The 20,184-nt window shown below is 39.3% G+C and overlaps 1 protein-coding gene across 2 annotated transcripts in view; it reads left to right on the forward strand.

Annotated features, from left to right (window-relative positions):
* Positions 1 to 20,184, forward strand: part of LOC132286344 (callose synthase 10) — a 110,841-nt gene that overhangs the window by 67,488 nt on the left and 23,169 nt on the right. For both annotated transcript variants that reach the window (XM_059788667.1, XM_059788666.1), the window contains exons 23-32: positions 9,546 to 9,573; positions 10,089 to 10,189; positions 10,306 to 10,387; positions 10,487 to 10,647; positions 12,261 to 12,381; positions 14,211 to 14,308; positions 14,411 to 14,501; positions 14,595 to 14,755; positions 14,880 to 14,989; positions 20,038 to 20,169. In XM_059788667.1, the coding sequence (XP_059644650.1) occupies positions 9,546 to 9,573; positions 10,089 to 10,189; positions 10,306 to 10,387; positions 10,487 to 10,647; positions 12,261 to 12,381; positions 14,211 to 14,308; positions 14,411 to 14,501; positions 14,595 to 14,755; positions 14,880 to 14,989; positions 20,038 to 20,169 (1,085 nt within the window). The remainder of the gene's footprint in view (positions 1 to 9,545; positions 9,574 to 10,088; positions 10,190 to 10,305; positions 10,388 to 10,486; positions 10,648 to 12,260; positions 12,382 to 14,210; positions 14,309 to 14,410; positions 14,502 to 14,594; positions 14,756 to 14,879; positions 14,990 to 20,037; positions 20,170 to 20,184) is intronic.

Below are 20,184 nucleotides of genomic sequence, written 5' to 3' on the forward strand. Positions count from 1 at the left end.
GAGACTCCTACGGGGGAGTTCAAAATTTCTATTATTAGCACTCTTCTTTGTTGGGTTATAGGGAGATATTGTAAATCCATGGAGGAGATAGTTAATTTTTTGGACTCTCTGAGAGTTTAGCGGCCCTTTTAGGCCTTGTGTATTTTCTGAGGGATGGGTTCCCCTTTTGAATGCTTCATTATACAATCTTTACTTATCAAAAAAAAAAGAAAAAAGTAGGTAGTAAGCCAAGCTATGTTTAGGTCACTAAATGAGTTGTATGAAAAACTAGGCACAACAAAGGGGGGAAAATATTTATAAACTAGCAAAGAATCGAGATAGGTCAACTAAAGAACTAAATCAAATTAGATGTATTTAGAACATAGATAACAAAATATTAATCTTGAAATTGATATATTAAATGGATGGAAAGATTGTTTTCTACTCTTATTAAATGAGGAGTACCCTATAGAAGAGGTGGAAAGAAATGACTTCAACATAGGAGTGATGAATAAAATCTCCAACGAGGAGGTAGAGAACACACTAAAACAAGGCATGATGCCAAATTAGTGGAGAAAGTACCATAGTAGCTTGGTGTACGTTAGGAAAAGTAGGAATTGAATGGCTAACAAAGTTGTTAAACGACATCCTAATGCTTCATTCGGTAGTAAGGAAGGAAGAGGCATGGAGGGAGGATACGAAGGAAGGAACAAGCATTTTTTCGTTCAGTAGAGAGCAGGCAAGAGAGAGAGGATAATATGATGGATTAGCCTTTCTTCCTCGTCCACAAATTTTCATCCCTCCAAATATGGACAGAAGAGAGGTGGGAAGACAAGTGGGGCTATTATAAAAGTTTTAAATTACAATATTATGCTTCTTAAATTACATGACGGTATAATGGTAAAAATAATTTAACACTCTCTCTTCCATCCTCTCTTAACAAATACTGTAAGTTGTCAGTTTGTTCTCTTCTCTTCCATCCAACTGAACAAAAAGAGGAAATAATAGAATCTCTTCTCTAAGGATGTCTCATCCATTGCTTCTTCTCTACCTTCCAGCCAAAATTTTTCTTTCCTACCGAACAAAGCATAAAACAATTAATAGGTAAAAATCAAGTTTGGTTTGGTTTTTTGTTCTTTGTCATGCGATCTTTCTTGGAGGTAGCTAGATAGCCTCGGTTGTTCCAAGGTGGATCTGCTAGATCTGCAAATCTGTATAGAGGCCCATCGATTTTCCTGGATGATGATTCGGTACGAAGAAGAAGAGAAGATCTTCGATCGTGTCTGGTTGGGAAATTTGATAAGGAAGTAGGTGACGGGGCTCAGATTGCAGCTTGGGCCGAGCGTACTTGGAAGATCTCCGTAGGAGTGACGGTCTCAACTCTGCCGGATTCTTTGTTGCTTTTCCTGTTTCCCTCATCGACGGAAGCCTCTCCTGTTCTTAAAGGGGGTCGCCGTGACTGGGGTACGGCATCTCTTTGTTTGGAGGCTTGGAGCTTTAGGGTTGGGTGCTCGGAAGTGTTGAAAGAGAAGGGGCTGAAGAAGGTGACGCTGTATGGTCTTCCTCTCCATCTCTGGTGTCATGCTTTGTTCGTGACAGTTGGTGATCTTTGTGGTGGGTTTATTTGGGTGGAAGCTGATGAAGCTTTGGACGCTGAAAGAGTCCGTATTACACTCGCTGATGGTCGGGTTTGCCCTCCGTTTGTGTTCATTCACGATGATCAGTTTTGCTATAAGGTGTTTATTTGGGAGGAGAAGCCTCCTGAGCTTATTCCAACGACAGATAGCTTGGAAGGGGGTGATGGTTCGCACTTGCTTAAGGAGAAAGAATGGCTGCGGTGGGAATCCATGGGGAAAAAAGGAATGGCAGAATTCCAGGTATGGAAAGAATGGAGGGATACACTTTGGATTCGTAATTCGGAGTGCTTTAAACGGATCTTCAATCAGAAGCGGAAGGAAGGGCTTCCTTTTTTGCAGAATCGCCATCGGAATGGTGGGCTTCGAATGATGTAGTGGGGCGGAGGTTTCGCCGGATTTGGTCATCGGACTTTTGTGCAGCAACGGGATCAATCAAGACGAAGAGGTGGTTTCCCCGCATATCAGGCGCGTGGGGGAGAGAGGTTTTCAGAGCGTCCACGTGGTTGGCGCTTAGGATTTGTCCGTTCCCAATGGAGACCAGCTGTCCCCATGGTCAATTCAAATTTCACTTCAGATTTGGCTTCCCATTCAGTTGGGCCTGTTGGAAGGCTTGGTGTCGAGGCTACTACCTCTTGCAATGGTGGGCCTAAGTTTGTTGGGCCGCTTGTTGGGCCTGAAAGGCCTATTTCAGTTTCTAAGAGACCTAGTTCTGTTTCTTTGGGATCTGAATGTGATGTGCAAGTTCCTTGTGCTGTGCGAGCGTCCAGTCTTCTAAAGAAGTTAATGTTGACGGGTCTGCGGGATTAAAAGGTGGGCCGAGTTGTGGATCTGGGCCGGTGTCTAACAGGTTTGAGCCCTTGCCCTCCTTGCGAGATGATAGAGCTCCTTGTGTTGCTGGGTCGATGAAAACGAGAACGAATGTTGATTGGCGAGTGAAGGTTCCGGTCCTGAGACGTCGGTTGCCGCAGAAAAAGGTGATCCTTCCCGCTTTTCGTAAGAAATGGTCACGAAAGGATAAGCAAAAATGGGTGGTATCTTCGCAATCCGGTTTTGAATCGGGTATGTTTTCAGTTCCTTCTGGTTCTTCTCCTATTAAACCGTGTTTCTCTTCTTCTTCTTCTCCTTTTTTGGGGGAGTCGACAATGTCTTTGGAACGGGTGAAGGGTGGGACAGCTTCTGCTTCGTTCTCTAAAGAATCGGAGGGTGAGAGGGACTCCGTTCTTGTGGACAGACAGGATGGTGATTCTGGGTTTAGACTTGGTTTCTCTCGGCGAGGTGAAGGTTTCGTGCGGGGAGTTACAGTTTGTGTTGGTTGGGATGTGAAGGTGAAGCTTGATGATGATACGGCTGCCTTTCTGTTGAAGGAGATACGGGACCATTTGGCGTCGAAAGGCTTTCTTGGTGATTAAGGAGGAGTTTTGACAGAGGAGGAGCCTGTTTCACAGTTTTGCTCGCATTCCTCTTCTGTTCTTGATGATTGGGAGGGAGCTGCAGGTTCTTCTTTGGATGGTGACTCGGGCATGATTCCATGGGAAGACTTGGAACAAGCAGTGAATTTGGCTGTTCCTTTGGCTGTTGTTCCGCCTGGGGGTAATTGGGTTAGCAACTCGAATGTTGTCGGAGTGAATGATCTTGAGGAGGAGTGGGTAAGGGAGAAGGGATTGGAAGTGGGTCCTTTGTTGGGGGTTTCTTTTGAGGGTAGAGTGGATGAGGCATTGTGTTTGTTTAATGATGTCCTCAAATCTCATTTTCAGGAAAAAGCAGGTGGTAAGATAAGGTTGCAGGAGGAGAGAGGGGAGACAGTGATGCAAAGCCCCAATGATTTTATCACGTATGAAAGGAGAAATAGGGGGTCCAGATTAGGAGGGAGAGGTGGTGGAGGGAAGGGAGGGTTTGCTTTCTAAAGTGTTTCCCTATGAAGTTACAAATTCTTTCATGGAATGTTCGGGTCTCAATGATCCGGTTAGGAGGAAAGTGGTGAAGTCGGTTATTCGTAAAGGTCGGGGTCATGTGGTATGTCTCCAAGAGACCAAACTTTCTTTGATGTCTGATAGGATTGTGAGGAGTCTTTGGGGTGGGAGATTTGTGGAGTGGATTGCTTTGGATGCTATTGGTTCCTCGGGGGGCATCTTGATCATGTGGGATAACAGAGAGGTGTCTAAAGTGGAGGCTCAGGTGGGGCGCTTCTCTGTTTCTTGTGTTCTTGCTTTGGTTGAGGATGGTTTTAATTGGGTCTTTTCGGGTGTTTATGGTCCTTTGGAGGATGGCGTGCACCACTTGCTTTGGGAGGAGTTGGGGGAGATTAGAAGTCGATGGTGTTTGCCTTGGTGTATTGGTGGGGACTTCAATGTGGTTCGCTCTCCTTTTGAGAGGTCATCGGGTGGTAGGTGGACGTCTGATATGGTGGCTTTCTTGGAGTTTATTGATGAATTCGGTTTGGTTGATTTGCCTTTGGTTGGAAGGCCGTTTACTTGGTCCAGTGGCCGTACCCCTCCTACCCTTTCCCGGATTGACAGATTCCTTGTGTCGGGGGAGTGGGAGGAGAGGTTCTCGGAAGTTGTTCAAGCATCGCTGCCTCGTCCTATCTCTGACCATGTTCCGTTGTTGTTGGATTGTGGCGGGTTGTGTAGTAGACGATCTCCTTTCAGATTTGAGAATATGTGGTTGTGGGCTGAGGGCTTTCTTGAGCGGGTTCGTCTTTGGTGGGAGGGGTATGGTGTGGTGGGTACCCCTAGTCATCTGCTTGGAGGCAAATTGCGTCTTTTAAAGGAGAATCTTAAGACTTGGAATAAAGAGGTCTTTGGGAATCTGGAATGGAGAAAAAATTGGGTTCTTACGGAGATTGCGGCTATTGACCGCATGGAGGGTCAAGGGGATTTGGTGGAAGCTTTAAAGCTTAGGAGGGTAGAGTGCAAGGCCGAGTTTTCTGAGATTGCTACCATGGAGGAGATCTCGCGGAGGCAAAAATCTCGAGCCTTATGGCTCAAGGAAGGGGATAGAAACACGAAATTTTTCCACAGATTGGCCAATGCTCATAGAAGAGGAAATCACATAGGGAGGATTCGGGTTGAGGGGGTTACTCTTTGTAAGGAGGAGGACATCTGCAAAGGAATTTCAGAGTTCTTTGAGAAGTTGTTCTTTGAGACTGTTGAGTGGAGACCTTTGCTTGAAGGGTTGCAGTTTGCCTCTATTTCTGAGGAGGAGTGCTTGGGTTTGGAGGTGCCTTTTTCTGAGGAGGAAGTGCTGATTGCTTTGAAGAGCTGCAATGGGGATAAGGCCCCAGGTCCAGATGGTTTCACCATGAGGTTTCTTCTTGATTGCTGGGAGGTGGTTAAAGGAGAGGTGATGGGCACTTTCCATGCTTTCCATTCTCGGGGATTTTTTGAGAAAAGCTTGAATGCCACGTTCATTGCTCTCATTCCGAAAAAGGAGAGAGAAGGGGGGGGGGGGGGGGGGGGGGGGGGGGGGGGGGGGGGGCATTGGATGTGAGGGATTTTCGCCCTATTAGTTTGGTGGGTTGTATCTACAAGTTGATTGCCAAAGTGCTCGCTTCTAGATTGAGGAAAGTTTTGGATGGTATCATTTCGGACTCTCAAAATGCTTTTGTAGGAGGCCGTCAGATTTTGGATTCAGTCCTTATTGCTAGTGAGTGTGTGGACTACAGATTGTGTAGTGGGGTCCCGGGTGTTCTTTGTAAGTTGGACATTGAGAAAGCGCATGACCATGTGAGTTGGAGTTTTCTTCTGTACTTGATGGAGAGGATGGGGTTCGGTGATAGGTGGAGGAGATGGATTCAGTTTTGTATTTCTAGTGCTCGCTTTTCGGTCCTTGTTAATGGTGCTCCTACCGGTTTTTTCTCTAGCTCAAGGGGCTTGAGACAGGGGGATCCTCTCTCCCCCTTCTTGTTCTTGCTTGTGATGGGGGCCCTTAGTAGATTGATGCGAAGGGTTGCTGATTTGGGTCTTGTGAGAGGCTTTTGGGTAGGCAGGGATGCTGCTTCTCAGTTGGAGATCTCTCATTTGATGTTTGCTGATGACACTCTGGTTCTTTGTGATGCGAATGTGTCCCAGATTAGATATCTGAGATGTGTCTTGATTGGGTTCCAAGTCGTCTCCGGCCTTAAGGTGAATGTGGGCAAGAGCGTTTTGGTGCCGGTTGGGGAGGTTCCTGAGATTGAGACTTTTGCTGACATCCTTGGATGTCGCACTGGTGCTTTTCCCATTTCTTACTTAGGTTTGCCTCTGGGAGCTCCTTCGAGGTGTGTGGGGATTTGGGATCCAGTTGTTGATAGATTTGAGAGAAGGTTGGCAGGTTGGAAGAAGCAGTATGTTTCCAAGGGCGGCAGGGTCACTCTGATTAAGAGTACCCTCTCTAGCCTTCCCACTTATTTTATCTCTCTCTTTCAGATTCCATCTTCAGTTGCGGAGAGGATTGAGAGGTTGCAGCGTTATTTTCTGTTGGGGGGCAGAGGTGAAGAGTTTAAGTTCCATTTGGCGAGATGGGATCAGGTATGTAGGCCTATTCGGAATGGTGGGCTGGGTATTCGTAGATTGGTGCCCTTTAATAAGGCCCTTCTTGGAAAACGGTTGTGGATGTTTGGTGTGGAGAGACATTGGCTTTGGAGGAGGGTTGTGGCTTGTCGTTTTGGAGAGATGAGAGGAGGGTGGAGCTCTTTGGAAGTTAGAAATCCTCGGGGGGTGGGAGTTAGGAAATTTATTCGGAAGGGTTGGGATGATTTTTCCAAGCACATTCGGTTTTGTCTTAGAGATGGGAGGAGGATTTGTTTTTGGGAGGATGTGTGGTGTGGTGATGCTCCTCTTGCTCTTGCCTTTCCTCAGCTTTACATGATTGCTTCGGATAGGCAGGCCTTGGTGGTTAACTGTTATCATCTTGATAATGGGAGACTGATTTGGGATGTTCGATTCATGCGTGCCTTTCAGGATTGGGAGATTGATGAGGTAATTCGTCTCTTGGAGTTGTTATATCGCTAAAGGATTGTGGTGGAGGATTCGGATTGTTGGTATTGGGTCGCAAACTCCAAGGGGCGTTTTGAGGTGAGGTCTTTCTTCAAGTGCCTCTCTTTTGATCCCGGAGTTCGTTTTCCTTGGAAGTCTGTTTGGCGTTCTAAGGCTTCTCTCAAAGTGGCTTTCTTTGTGTGGACTTCGGTTCTGGGTAGGATCTTAACCCAGGATAATTTGAGAAGGAGAAGCTAGGTGGTGGTCAATCGTTGTTATATGTGTCTTCATGATGAGGAATCTGTGGATCACCTTCTTATTCATTGCTCTTTGGCTAGAGAGTGTTGGGATTTGATGCTTGGCTTATTTGGGTTTTATTGGGTTATGCCAGGATCTACTAGAGAGTTGATTGAGATGTGGAGAGGTTACCATCTGGGGGCTCTCAGTCAGGATGCGTGGAGAGCTACGCCGCTTTGTGTGTGGTGGTGTATTTGGCTTGAAAGGAATAGGAGATACTTTGAAGGAAAGGCGATGTCGATTTCGGTGCTTAAATTCTCGATTATTTCAACCCTTTTTTGTTGGGTTTCAAGGAGAGATCATAAATCGTTGGGGGAAATTGTTGATTTTTTGGCCTCTATGAAGGCTTGAGTCCTTTGTGCTCGTTTGTATTTCCTTGCGTTTCGCTCCCCTCTTGAGCGTCTTTTAATAATATTCTTTTATTTATCAAAAAAAAAAAAAAAAAAAAAAAAAAAAAAACACAATAGTACCAATCTACCAAAATTAATAGGATTTACAAAATTGTGGTAATTATAGGGGAACTAAATATATGAGTCGTACAAATGTACAATGAAAATCTGGAAAAGGGTAATCGAACAAGATTAAGGAAGGAATTCACAGTATCCAATAACCAATTCAGATTTATGCCTGGGAGATCAGCAATGGAAGCTATATACCTACTTAGACAATCAGTTGAAGAATGTTGGAGTAGGCAACAAGACTTACATATGGGTTTTATAGACTTAGAAAAAGCATATGATAGGTCCCAAGACATATAATTTGGTGGGCCCTAGAAAGAAAACAAATTCCTTCATAAGTCATAAGAAGTATCCAAGATATGTATATGAATACACAAACTAAAGTTTGTACGCGTGGAGACATTAGTGAGTTTTCATTATCTAGGATCGTTGATACAAAAGGATGGAGAGATACGTGGCGATATAACTAACAGAATTGGAGCTTGGACAAAATGGTGACAGGATTTTATTAGATAAAAGAATAACACATAGGCTAAAAGGAAAATTCTATTGGACCATTATTAGACCAACTGTGTATGGAGCGGAGTGTTGGGCCCTAAAAAAATAAACAAGAACAACGCCTTCATATAGTAGAAACGAGAATGGTTGGATGGATGAGTGGAGTGGCTAGAAGAGATAGGGTCACTATTGAAAGTGTCAAAAAAATTAGGTTAGAAAATTAGAGAAAGTACACTTAGATGGTTTGGACACATACATCGGGGACCTAGAGACGCTCTGGTTAGATGAGATAAGAGGGAACCACATGACCACCTTTTAGACTACGCAAGACTTGTTGTAACAGAAGGTAAGAGACGGAGAGGCCAACCAAAATTAACGTGTGTTGAGGTTATTAGAAATGACTTTTTTAAAGTTAAATATAGTAAGTGAAATGAAAGATTGGAGAGAGAATTCATTTTGCTGACTGCATTCATATGGGATTAAGGCTAGGATGATGATATCTCACTCAATGTATTTTTGAGCTTTTATGCTTATAGTTTTCTGGTATCTAAACAATCTGATTTTAAAGCACAATGGGATTAAATTTGGTACACTTGACCTTTGGCTTCATCATGTTATATTGGTCTATGATATTGTACTTGATGGTTTGTTGTCCCATTTAAGGAGCAGTTAGGAACTCAATAGAACAGATAAATTGATAGTCTTTTAATTGAGAGAATAATTGAAATTATTACCATTGTTGAGGCTGTTAATCTTCACGGCTTTTCTATGACACTAGACATTGGATTTGTGATGGCTAGAAAAATACTAGTGAAATTTTGTTTATGATGAAGTTCTCTTGATGTAAAAATTTTAGGTTTATAAGTTGAATGCTGGAGTAGGGTATTTATTTTCCATTTTATTGTAATTAATTAATATATTTATTTGGATTAGCATGTGAGCCAGTTTCCAGTGGTCAATGATATGAAAACAGTCTTCGAGACTGTTCAAGCTCTTACAAGGATTTTAGCTTGTCTGTGGTGTGACATGCACTAAGTCTGTACCTCAATTCTTCTTTTTTCTTTCATTCCAATTTTTGCACCAGTGTAGTAAAGTCAATTCATTAATTCATATCGAGTCTACGTTGGATCAGAATACATTAAGCAAATATAGGTTCAATCAAGATTCGTTTTTCTGGAGTACCAAAGGCAAGGATGACATCATTATGAACATAAATATCGTACATATGAATATTGTGTATGTTTTTGTCTTTTTTTCTTTCCATGTGCTTGGAAAATTCATTTTTAGATCTTCTCATACTGGGATTACATAAAAGAATAAGTCTACTCAAACGTTGTTCCTGCCAATTAATCAAAACAATTAATAAACTATCATGAAACATTGATTAGAGAGTAAAATTGGGGCCTTTAAGACTTGTTGATATGCATATGGTTTAGATTGTTTATCTAATATGTAAGTACTGTGGCATTAATCTGTTTTTAATATTTTTTAGAATTTGAGTTTGTTATCTGGTAATCTTATATAGGTTTGCCTTATATGCGTATATATATTAGTTATTTACCATTGTTAAATTGTATTGCTGCTTCTTATTCTTCATCTTCTATTATATTATTTTGTTAAATTGGAATTAATTTTTGCATCACAAAATTGTATTGCTTCCTCTTATTGTTCTTCTTCTATTATATTATTTTGATGACATCTATGTTACTTTGCTCCTACAGGATCCCTTTCAACAGACAGTCAACTGAGGTTGGTGATACTTTTTATTTTTTATTTTTTGCCTCTCAGGTGTCTATTAAGTTATTTCAACGACCATCTGATAGATTATTTCATTTGATATTTTTGGTTATTTTTTCTTTCCTGCTATTTTTGTCATTGTAATGTTTGCTTAATTTATTGCATTGTAAATTGTGTTATCTACTTATTATTTAAATCAATTTATCCAACTCATCAGAAATTAAAGTTACACAATTGTTTTAAGTAGGTTTTTTTGTTGATTTTGGAAAAGTTATGTGAAGAATGAAATTGTGAATCATTTAAATTAGTTTCTGTATTTCATCGGAAGTCAAAGTTATGCAACTCTTTTTAGTAGTTTCTTTTGTTGATTTTGGATCTATTGGTTTTTTTTACAATGTTTAAATTTTTATTTTTTTTGGTTGCGTTATGTTGATTTTCTAAAGAATGTTCTGTTGATTTTTGTCGTTTTCTTGAAATGCATCTGTCATTCTTTTTTCAATCATTTCTAAATTTATGTATTTGGATAGCCGGATTCTCAAGAGACCAACAAGACATGTGCGGCCATGTTTTCCCCATTTTGGAATGAGATCATCAAAAGTTTGCGTGAAGAAGATTACATAAGTAATCGGTAAATTTCTGAAGATGCTATTGTTTGAACATTTTCCTTCACATCTTATTTTGTTTCTTTCAACTTCTGTTCTGTAGTTAAATTTGTCAATATCGGGCTGGATTTTATTTTTCCAGGGAGATGGACTTGCTTTCTATGCCTAGTAACACTGGAAGTCTGAGATTAGTTCAGTGGCCTTTGTTTCTTTTGAGTAGTAAGGTGCAACCTGCTAATACTTTACTCCTTTTACCTGATTACCTGCAGAATCTTGTATTAGTCTTTTGTTCTTTCCATGTTGAGACTTTATTAGTTTTACAGATCTTGTTGGCGATTGATTTAGCTTTGGATTGCAAAGATACACAAGAAGATCTTTGGAATAGAATTTGCAGTGATGATTATATGGCATATGCTGTTCAGGAGTGCTACTACAGTGTGGAAAAAATTTTACATTCCCTGGTTGATGATGTTGGCAGACTTTGGTACGAGTTTCATTACACTGTAGAAGCGGAACTTGTTTTTATTCTTATATTATTTTTAACTTAATTGATGTAAAATAAGATAAAACTAATGGTGAACATGTATGGTATGAGATGGTGCATAGTTTCCAAAGATTAGGAGAAATGAATTATGTTGGAAAATGAGATAAATATTCAATAACATTTAAAAGTTTATCAAATAGAAGTTGGATTGTGTTTGTCCTCTATTTCATGTGAAAGCTTGACCTGACAACATTGATTGGTGGTTTTAGATGCATATTTAAAGGACAATTAAATATCGAAAATCTAGTTGATGCAACTAAAAGGAATAAAATGGAATTTAAGAGCAAGATACTAAATGAAGTATTACAGAACTTTGATACTCAGTTTTGGTGGAGGGGCGGAAAAACTAGATGGAAGGGTGTGGATGATGGTGATTAAATCTTTTCATTAACATGCAACATATACCCTTGTTTTCTCTCCCTTCTTCGTTCCCAATTATGATGAAATCAAAATTGTGGGCCTGAAGGTTGCGTCATCCATTCTATCATCCATCCTCTCTTCCTCACTCCCATACTAAACAGTTGATGCCTGTTCCATCCATCCATTCTTCCCTCCATCCCCCTTTCTTCTCTCATACCAAAGCTAGTCTAAGTTGAAAAGGGTAATATCCAAGAAGCCCAAGGGAAAACCTTTGTAATGCAATCAAGTTGGAAGAATGCTCCAAAAGACAAATATCACCTACGCGCACCCCATAGCGCTAAATATTGCAAGAAGACCGAACCCAAGCACAACCAAAAAACAAATTGCAAAATGCAGTCTTTTTCCCCAAAATACTTCAAACTTCCAAAACACCTTAAAGTAGCGAAAATTGGCCGTACCAATGCTGGTGCCATTATATTGACGCTGTCATGAGCACACCTTTACTTTATTCTTATGTGGTTCTGAGTGATACCGTGGCATGTTTATTAAATACTTTAATACTAAGATGGAAGTCAATATTGTGGTTAGGCCAGAGAGAGGGTGAAAGAAAGAGACGTGGGAGAAGTGGTTCAAAAATAATACTAGAATCTCTACACCCCATCAATTTATATTATTGAATATGCAGCAATTGAAAGATACCCCCAAATGCTAATTACCTCTGAGTATTCAAATATTCCAACATTAGGAATATGTTCAATCAAACATGTCACACATTCCAAGATGTTGCATATCTGAGATTGGGGCTTAATGCGTTTAGAAGAGTCCACATGTAAGACAACGGAAATTAGAGATAAATGCATTTGTAAGACAGTGGATGTGGTGCCAAATAAATTTAAAATGAAGAATAACCAAGTAAGACGGTTTAGTCACAAGCAGCAAGGACAGATAATTACAAGTGAGGAGGAACGAGGTGTGAATTTAGGGTAAGGTAGTAGAATGGGAGGAGTAAGTCGACTTGAGATGGTTAGGAAAGATGTGATAGCATTTGGTTTAACTAAAGTATTCGCGTTAGAAATCTTTGTTAACACAATTTATTTAGCTGATGGCAAGTAGTTGGACCAAGGATTTTTTTAATTGAGTAGTGTCGTGATTTTCTTTTTGTCTTTTTCAAACACAACCATTTTTTTTTACAGGGTTGAAAGGATCTTTCGTGAGATCAACACTAGTATATTGGAGGGTTCACTTGTTATAACCTTATCACTTAAGAAGCTTCCACTGGTGCTGTCAAGATTTACGGCCTTGCTTGGGCTCTTGGTAATTGTTCTGTTCTTTATGAGCATAATTTAGTTGAATTATGCAACATCTGTTGCTAATTCATAACGATGGATTGCAGGTTTTAGTGTGTCTGATTTTGTCCTATATCCTGCACTGTTTTTCCTTTTAAATTTTAGATTTCGCTATAAAAAACAGATCGTGAGAGTTGGTTGTGCAAAAAAGACATGGAGTTACTGCTTCGTTTGAGCTTTTCTATATTGTATCTCTAGTCTCTAGTTTACCACCTTCATCATTTGTTTTTGTAATGTGATTCTCAAATTCTAGACTTTTTCAGCTTGTTCCATTATACTGACAGTTATTCACCTGCCTGGAATTCAATAGAATTGGCCAACTTTGTCATGAACTTTTTGTAGTTGGAATGCTGTACTTTGTGCAAGTTTAATTTTCAGAATCCCATTTTTTCTCATATCATCCCAATATCATTTTCCTGTGAATGGTAATCTAAGCCAATTCCCCTCTGGTATTGCATTATAAGCAGGATTTCTCTTTGTATATGAAGCTTGTTTATATATATATATATATATATATATTGATAAGTTTATATGAAGCTTCTTTATATATTATTTCCGTACCATTAGACCTAATTGTATTACATTTTCATGGTACAACACAAGGTGGACTTTGGATATTTCATTTCAGTCCTAGATGCTTTCTGTTTTGTGATTTAGTTGTCTTGATTTTTTTTTCCCTAGTTTTGGTTGTTGTCCTGATTTTATACACTGTTTGCATCCTTTGTAAATAGAAACTGCTACTACCTCCTTCTATCTGGTGTGGACATTTTTGCTATCAAAATTGTTGGACATTTTTTATGAATAGGACTACTTTTCTTCTGATATGTTACTGAAGAACATCAGGATATTATATTTCAGCCCATGATCAATAGAAGCTTGAGGCTTCCTTTGTAACTCCCAAAACTTCTTCATAATGTCTCCCTCCTTGCCTTATTTCATATGGAACGACAAAGTAACTCTATTTCATCTTATTCCATCCATATCCAATTCCCTTTATTAGTATCCATTTTTTGTCATTCACATAGCAAATGATTGTTTCTAGTCTTTCTCTCTCTACTCTTATATTTGGTTTGTTATATAATCTTCATATAGTAATCCGGAATACTTATCAAAAAAATATAGTAATCCGGAATAAAAAATTGAAAAGAAATACGGTTGTTCTGGCTTATCCAGAACTATAACTAGGAAAACAATATCTGTTATTTTTTTAAATATATTTTTAAGGTCAATTTATATGATGTAAACGAGGGCGAGCCTTGGGTTGCTCCATTTTGACCTGGATGTCATGGATTTGAAAAAAGGAAACAGCCTGCAGAGATCTGTGTTCATCTAACCTACCCCAGACACTGCAATGGTGGGAGCCCCATGCATTGGGTTTACCTTTTTTATTTGATGTAAACCTAGACCAATAGCATGTTGGAGCAAAAATTATCTAGGACCTGTTTTTAAGAAACGTAAATTATCGTTTGTTCTATTATTTAAACAATGGAGCAACCTTATGCTTTAATCCCCATTCTGTCTTGCAATTGCTGAAGATAAAATCATAAAAGGACGTTGAAGAATTTCTTATATAATATTATATTGTTAGTTGTTGGGAAAGAACACCTTTCTTGATTTACTATGTCCCTGTTAAAATTTTCTACTTCTATGTTTGATGATTTACTTTTACTGCTTTAAGCAATTGTGAAATTACTACATTAGATATAATTCATCTAAGTTTAGAATCCAATATCACTTTTCTATTTCACTGTTTATTCTCGTGGTTTTTATTATTTTTGGCAACAAATAATTTTTCAGGTACGGAATGAAACTGATGCACTTGCAAAGGGTGCTGCAAACGCGTTATTTGATCTATATGAGGTTGTTACGCATGATCTGCTGTCATCTGACTTAAGGTATACAATTTACCTGACATTATTGCTTGAAATGTTATGTAAGAATTGGTTGTCTTGTTCACTATGAATTTTCATGGGCAATAAATATACTTTAATCCCTAGGGAGCAGCTGGATACGTGGAATATATTGTTAAGGGCAAGAAATGAGGGGCGGCTATTTTCTAGGATAGAATGGCCCAAGGATCCTGAAATTGTAAGAACCTCTGAGAGTTTTGTCTTCGTTTTTGTGTTGTTCATTACTAGAGCCATTTTATTCATTCCACCCCCCCCCCCCCCCCTATTTCAGAAGGAGCAGGTGAAACGGTTGCAGCTGCTTCTTACTGTAAAGGACTCGGCAGCTAATATACCAAAGAATCTTGAAGCAAGAAGACGATTGGAGTTCTTCACAAACTCATTATTTATGGACATGCCTCCAGCAAAGCCAGTTGCTGAAATGGCGCCATTCTGGTACATTCTAATTAACTTGTCCAAGGAGGTGATTTTTTTATAGTTTTTAAAATATTAGTGTAATTGTTCTTATAATTATTCTCTCTCTCTCTCTCTTTTTGTTTTTATTTTTTGGTGCGAATAGTGTCTTCACCCCATACTACAGTGAGACTGTACTTTATAGTTCTTCTGACTTGCGGGTTGAAAATGAAGATGGAATTTCTATTCTTTTCTATCTTCAGAAGATTTTTCCAGGTACTTTTACATTGCTTAAATCTGCCTTCGCTTTCTTTGTCTTTTTTGTTTGGTTCTCTTTATGGTTGAATATTATTTTGTCATAGCCTATCATTTTATGTTCGTTGATTACGTTAAATGCACTGTTTTATTACCGAGACTAAAAATAATATGTTGCCATTACTTGAATGCATGTTGGAGCCACACAGAATGGGGTTAAGTGACATGACATAATTTGGAAAGGAAATGTGTTCTATTCTCTGTTTGGTTCAATATGTTGTTATTTTATATAATTCTCTCTCTAAATCCTTTCGAGAACAAAGGGAAAAGTGCCAGTGTCCATGCTTAAAATAAAAAAATTAAACAAATAATTTCGTTTCAATTTGAATGTCTTGCCCTTACTTTGAAGTTATTTATGGATTTTGTCTCAGTTTATTTTAAATTTTTATAATTGTTTGAAAGAAATTTGTTATAATGAAATTGATTAAATATTTTTTTGAATTGTATTAGATTAATTTTTTAGTCTTGGTTCTTTTTTCCACTATTTTCTGATAATCTATACAAATATCATTGTTGTGTAGAAATGTTTAACTGCAATTGATTATATAATAATGATTTTTTAGTCTGGCAGAGATGTTTCTGATTACTTATTTTTGTGCCTGCTTATTTTCATGTTCTTTATTATCTTGGTCTTTTTGGCGCTGCGTTTCTCATCCTAATGTGTAGACTGTGATGCACTTTAATTTATATATAGACATTGGTATCGATTATTGCTCTGAGAATGAAATCTATTACCAGTGGGAAATAAAAGTAAAGTACGTGTAATTAGCTTAACTCCTAATGAGACTAGCCACTGTTTATATATATACAAAAAGGAGTATATCAAGGAAAGAAAAATAAGGAAACATCAATCCTTAACATAAGGAAAGAAAATAAGGAAAAGAAAAATAAAGTCAAATTTCCTACACTCCCTCTCAAGCTGGAGCGAAGATATCATCCAAAGCCCAGCTTGGGTATAGACGACTTTAGTAGGGATGGTCCCACTGATTTTGTAAACATATCTGTAGTCTGCTCTGACGAAGGAACAAAAAATGGAACAATAATGCTTGATCGAACCTTCTCCCGGATGAAGTGAATATCAACTTCTATATGCTTTGACCTTTCATGAAGAACAGAATCTGAAGCAAGCATAATCCCAGATTTATTGTCACAAAATAATTTAGATGAATCTTTGACAGGTATACCTAACTCGGTGAGAATAGATCGAAGCCAAAGGAGCTCACATGTCCCAGAGCCATAACACGGTATTCAGCCTCGGCTGAGGATCGAGAGACTACGGCCTGCTTCTTACTCTTCCATGATATAAGATTATTGCCATAGAACATACAAAAGCCAGAAGTAGAACGCTTGTCTGTCTTACATCCTGCATAATCTGCATCAGTGAAGCATGAAACCTCTGATTGATGTCCTGATGCGTAGAATAGACGAAGTCCCGGACAAGATTTGAAGTACCTCAGTATATGATAAACTGCATCCAAGTGAGATGTACGAGGAGCATGCATAAAGTGACTAACAACGCTCACTGCAAAGGTTAGGTCTGGCCTAGTATTGGTAAAATAGATGAGGCGACCTACTAGGCACTGATACACAGTCAGATTAGGAATCAACTCCCTAGTTTCAATGGAAAGCTTAAGGTTTGGATCCATAGGAGTAGAAGCTGATCTACACCCCATCATACCTGTATCTTGAAGAAGATCCAAAGTGTATTTACTCTGAGAAAGAGAGATCCCATGGCGAGAGCGAGCAACTTCAATGCCAAGGAAGTAACGAAGGGAACCCGTATCCTTCACATCAAAGAACCGACAAATATCTCCTTTCGCTTGTGCAATACTTGTGGAATCATCTCCTGTGATAATGATGTCATCAACATACACTAATAAAATAATACACTGACCATCTGAACAGCGACGAATTAAACAAGTGTGATCAGAATGACACATCACAAGGTCCATAGAGAGTATAACATCACTGAATTTGAAAAACCAAGCCCGGGGTGATTGTTTCAGCCCATAGAGAGATTTACGAAGGCGACACACCTTCCCTGCATACTCCCCCTCAGTCCGAAAACTCGGCAGAGGATCCATGTAAATTATCTCAACTAAATCACCATGATGAAAGGCATTCTTAACGTCCATCTAATTTAGAGGCCAAGAATGAGATGCAGTTAAAGATACAAGAAGATGAATTGTTGTCAATTTAGCCATAGGAGCAAAAGTATTACTGAAATCTTTTCCGGGAATCTGAGTAAATTCTTTGGCTACAAAACGAGCCTTATATCGATCAATAGTACCATATGCCAAGTACTTCACAGTAAATACCCACGTACATCCCACAATGTTTTCGTCTTTAGGTAATGAAACAAGCTCCCATGTCTGATTTTGCTCTAAGGCATCCATCTCTGCTTTCATGGCATCAACCCAATTAGGGCCCTGTAGAGCTTCAGATACTGTCCGAGGGATATGGATAGTTTCAACCATCCCCCAAAAGGCCTGATATGAATCTGAAAGGCCTCAATAAGAAACATACTGGGCAGTAGGATGATTAGTACTTCCAGAAAAACCATATCAGAAGTATGATTACGAATTCGGGAAGGATAACGGGATTGGGGCTCAGAGGCATTAGGAACTATATGGGTAAGAGAATTGCCTGATTCCGAGGACTACCCTAGGGTTTTTCTGCACCTAGGCAGTCACAATAATAGGAAAAAGAACACAGTCTAATACATAACAATAAAACTGCCGGAGACACGGCAAAGATGACGAGCAATGCTGCCGAACACACCGGCAGCCCAAACAAGTTGCAAATATCACTGAGAGTCCCTTAGCACATGTCAGATGCTAAGGAAATATCCCAGAATAGGGGTCTGAACCTGGGAAGAGATCTTCCCTACGCTGTCACACACAAAGGTGCCCTAGCGTTTTTCTGCACCTAGGCAGTCACATCAATAGGAAAAAGAGAAGGGGAGAAAGGCTTCTGATCTAGGGTTGTAACTTGGTGGGAGAAAGAGAAAAAAAATTGACGCAAAGAGAAAGAGGAGATAGAAGAGAAAAAATAGGCTCTGATACCAAAAAGTAAAATACGTGTAATTAGCTTAACTCCTAATGAGACTAGCCACTCTTTATATATATACACAAAGGAGTACATCAAGGAAAGAAAAATAAGGAAACATCAATCCTTAACATTAGGAAAGAAAATAAGGAAAGAAAAATGAAGTCAAATTTCCTACAGAAATTTTCTGACCACATGCCCGTCACAACAAAAAAAGAGATGCTTGCCCTTGTTACAACTATCTCATTACCAACTTGGTGCTTTTGGCCTTAAATAGAACGTACTGGTAGCATATCGTTTTGATTTGCGCTTGTTTTAAAGAGTTATTGTAGACTGATAAACTTTTCTATTTTTGCAATGGTGCTCTTTGGAATTCGGAGGTGCTGTACTACATATATATATATATATATATATATATATATATATATATATATATCGTTATGTATAAGGTGTTTATGTAAGTACTTAAAATATAGGTATATTCAAAATTGGGTTGGGAAGGGTGAAACACAGTCTTGCATGCTATTTAGTACACCAACTAGCCTTTGCGTTAATGGTGTCCACCTGAGTTTCGACTTTTGTGCCATAGTATTGGTTCCATGTGCAATAATAGTTTACAAGATAGAAAAGAAAAAGATGCAAATTTGTGGAGTGAGATTGTGCCAGTCAGAGAGCTGGTGGAGATTGCTCATTTGGATAGCATCTTGGGTTCTAGTGTAGAGACTTTTTCGGTGGTGTACTTGGGACTTTCATTGGGTGCTCAGTCGAGGAGATTGTCGTCCTAGGACCCTGTGGTGGAACAGTTCGACTGGCAACTGGCTGGCTGAAAGAAATAGTATTTATTAGAAGGGGGCTGTCTAACCTTTTTGAAGAGCACACTTTCGAGTCTCCCTAGTTTATGTCGTCGTTTCCGATCCCATCTTTTTTCGAGCGGAGGTTTGGGAAGCTACAGAGGAATTTCCTGGGTGGGTTGGCATGGGAGATATATTCAAGTATCATCTGGTGGTTGGGGAGCAGATTTGCATACCGATTTGGGTTGGTTTGTTGGGTGTGAGGAGATTAGGCTTGTTCTACAAAGCTTTGTTGGGCAAGTGGTTTTGGACTTTTGGGATGGAGAAGCACAGATTCTGGAGGAGAGTCATTTATTGCAGATATGGAGAGTCTAGAGGTGGTTGGTGTTCTATGGTGGTGCGATCCCCGGCAGGGGTGGGTTTTGGGAAAGCATCTGTAAGGGTTGGGATGAATTTACATAGCAATTCGGTTCAGGGTGAGGGATAGGCGTCTCATTAGCTTCTAGGAGGATACTTGGTGTGGTGAGAGGCCGCTAAAGGTGGTCTCTTCGAGATTGGCTGGGATTTTGGTGGACGGACATACGTCGATTGCTCATTGCTGTTGTGTTGATGACGGGAGAATGAGTTGCGACTTGCAGTTAGAGAGGCACATTATTGGGTGGTGGAGGATATGCTTCAGTTGTTGGTTTGATTTATATGTTTTGCATAGCATAGTTTGAATTCATCAAGATTTTTGTTGTCTGTTACCTATATTTCCATTACTTAATTATAGTTAGGAATATAGTTATTTTTTTTCTTATATATGGTGATTACGTAAAAGAGTTTTTGAGACTGTATGATTGAAATTGGGATTTAGATTTGAGAATTGTTCCTTCTTATTATCTTTTTTCCCCTAATTTGGTCTGCTACTTCTCTCTTTTCATATTTCTCTCTTCTCTTCCTAAATCAGTTGGTATCATGGTTATTTCCTTGTACTGCATCAACTGTATACAGTTTTGTCGGTGATGTTACAGTATATTATTGTGTGTGAGATTAATATTTGGATTCCTTCTTATATTTATCCTCCTCAACACACATGGCTCCTATACAATTTCTTTAGGATATTCTCTTGTACAATATCTCAACCTGTCACTGCAAATGATTAAATAATTTCATTTTCTGTATTTTTAGATGAATGGGAGAATTTTTTGGAACGGATTGGTCGTGGTGATACTGTGGATGAAGAACTTCAAGAAAGCTCTAGTGATTCATTGGAGCTTCGGTTTTGGGCATCTTATCGTGGGCAGACACTAGCTAGGACAGGTTAGATTCTTCTGA

This window comes from Cornus florida, unplaced genomic scaffold (assembly GCF_030987335.1).
Source record: "Cornus florida cultivar Cherokee Brave unplaced genomic scaffold, ASM3098733v1 CherokeeBrave_3.0.0_Hap2_Chr11, whole genome shotgun sequence".
Classification (NCBI taxonomy): Eukaryota; Viridiplantae; Streptophyta; class Magnoliopsida; order Cornales; family Cornaceae; genus Cornus; species Cornus florida.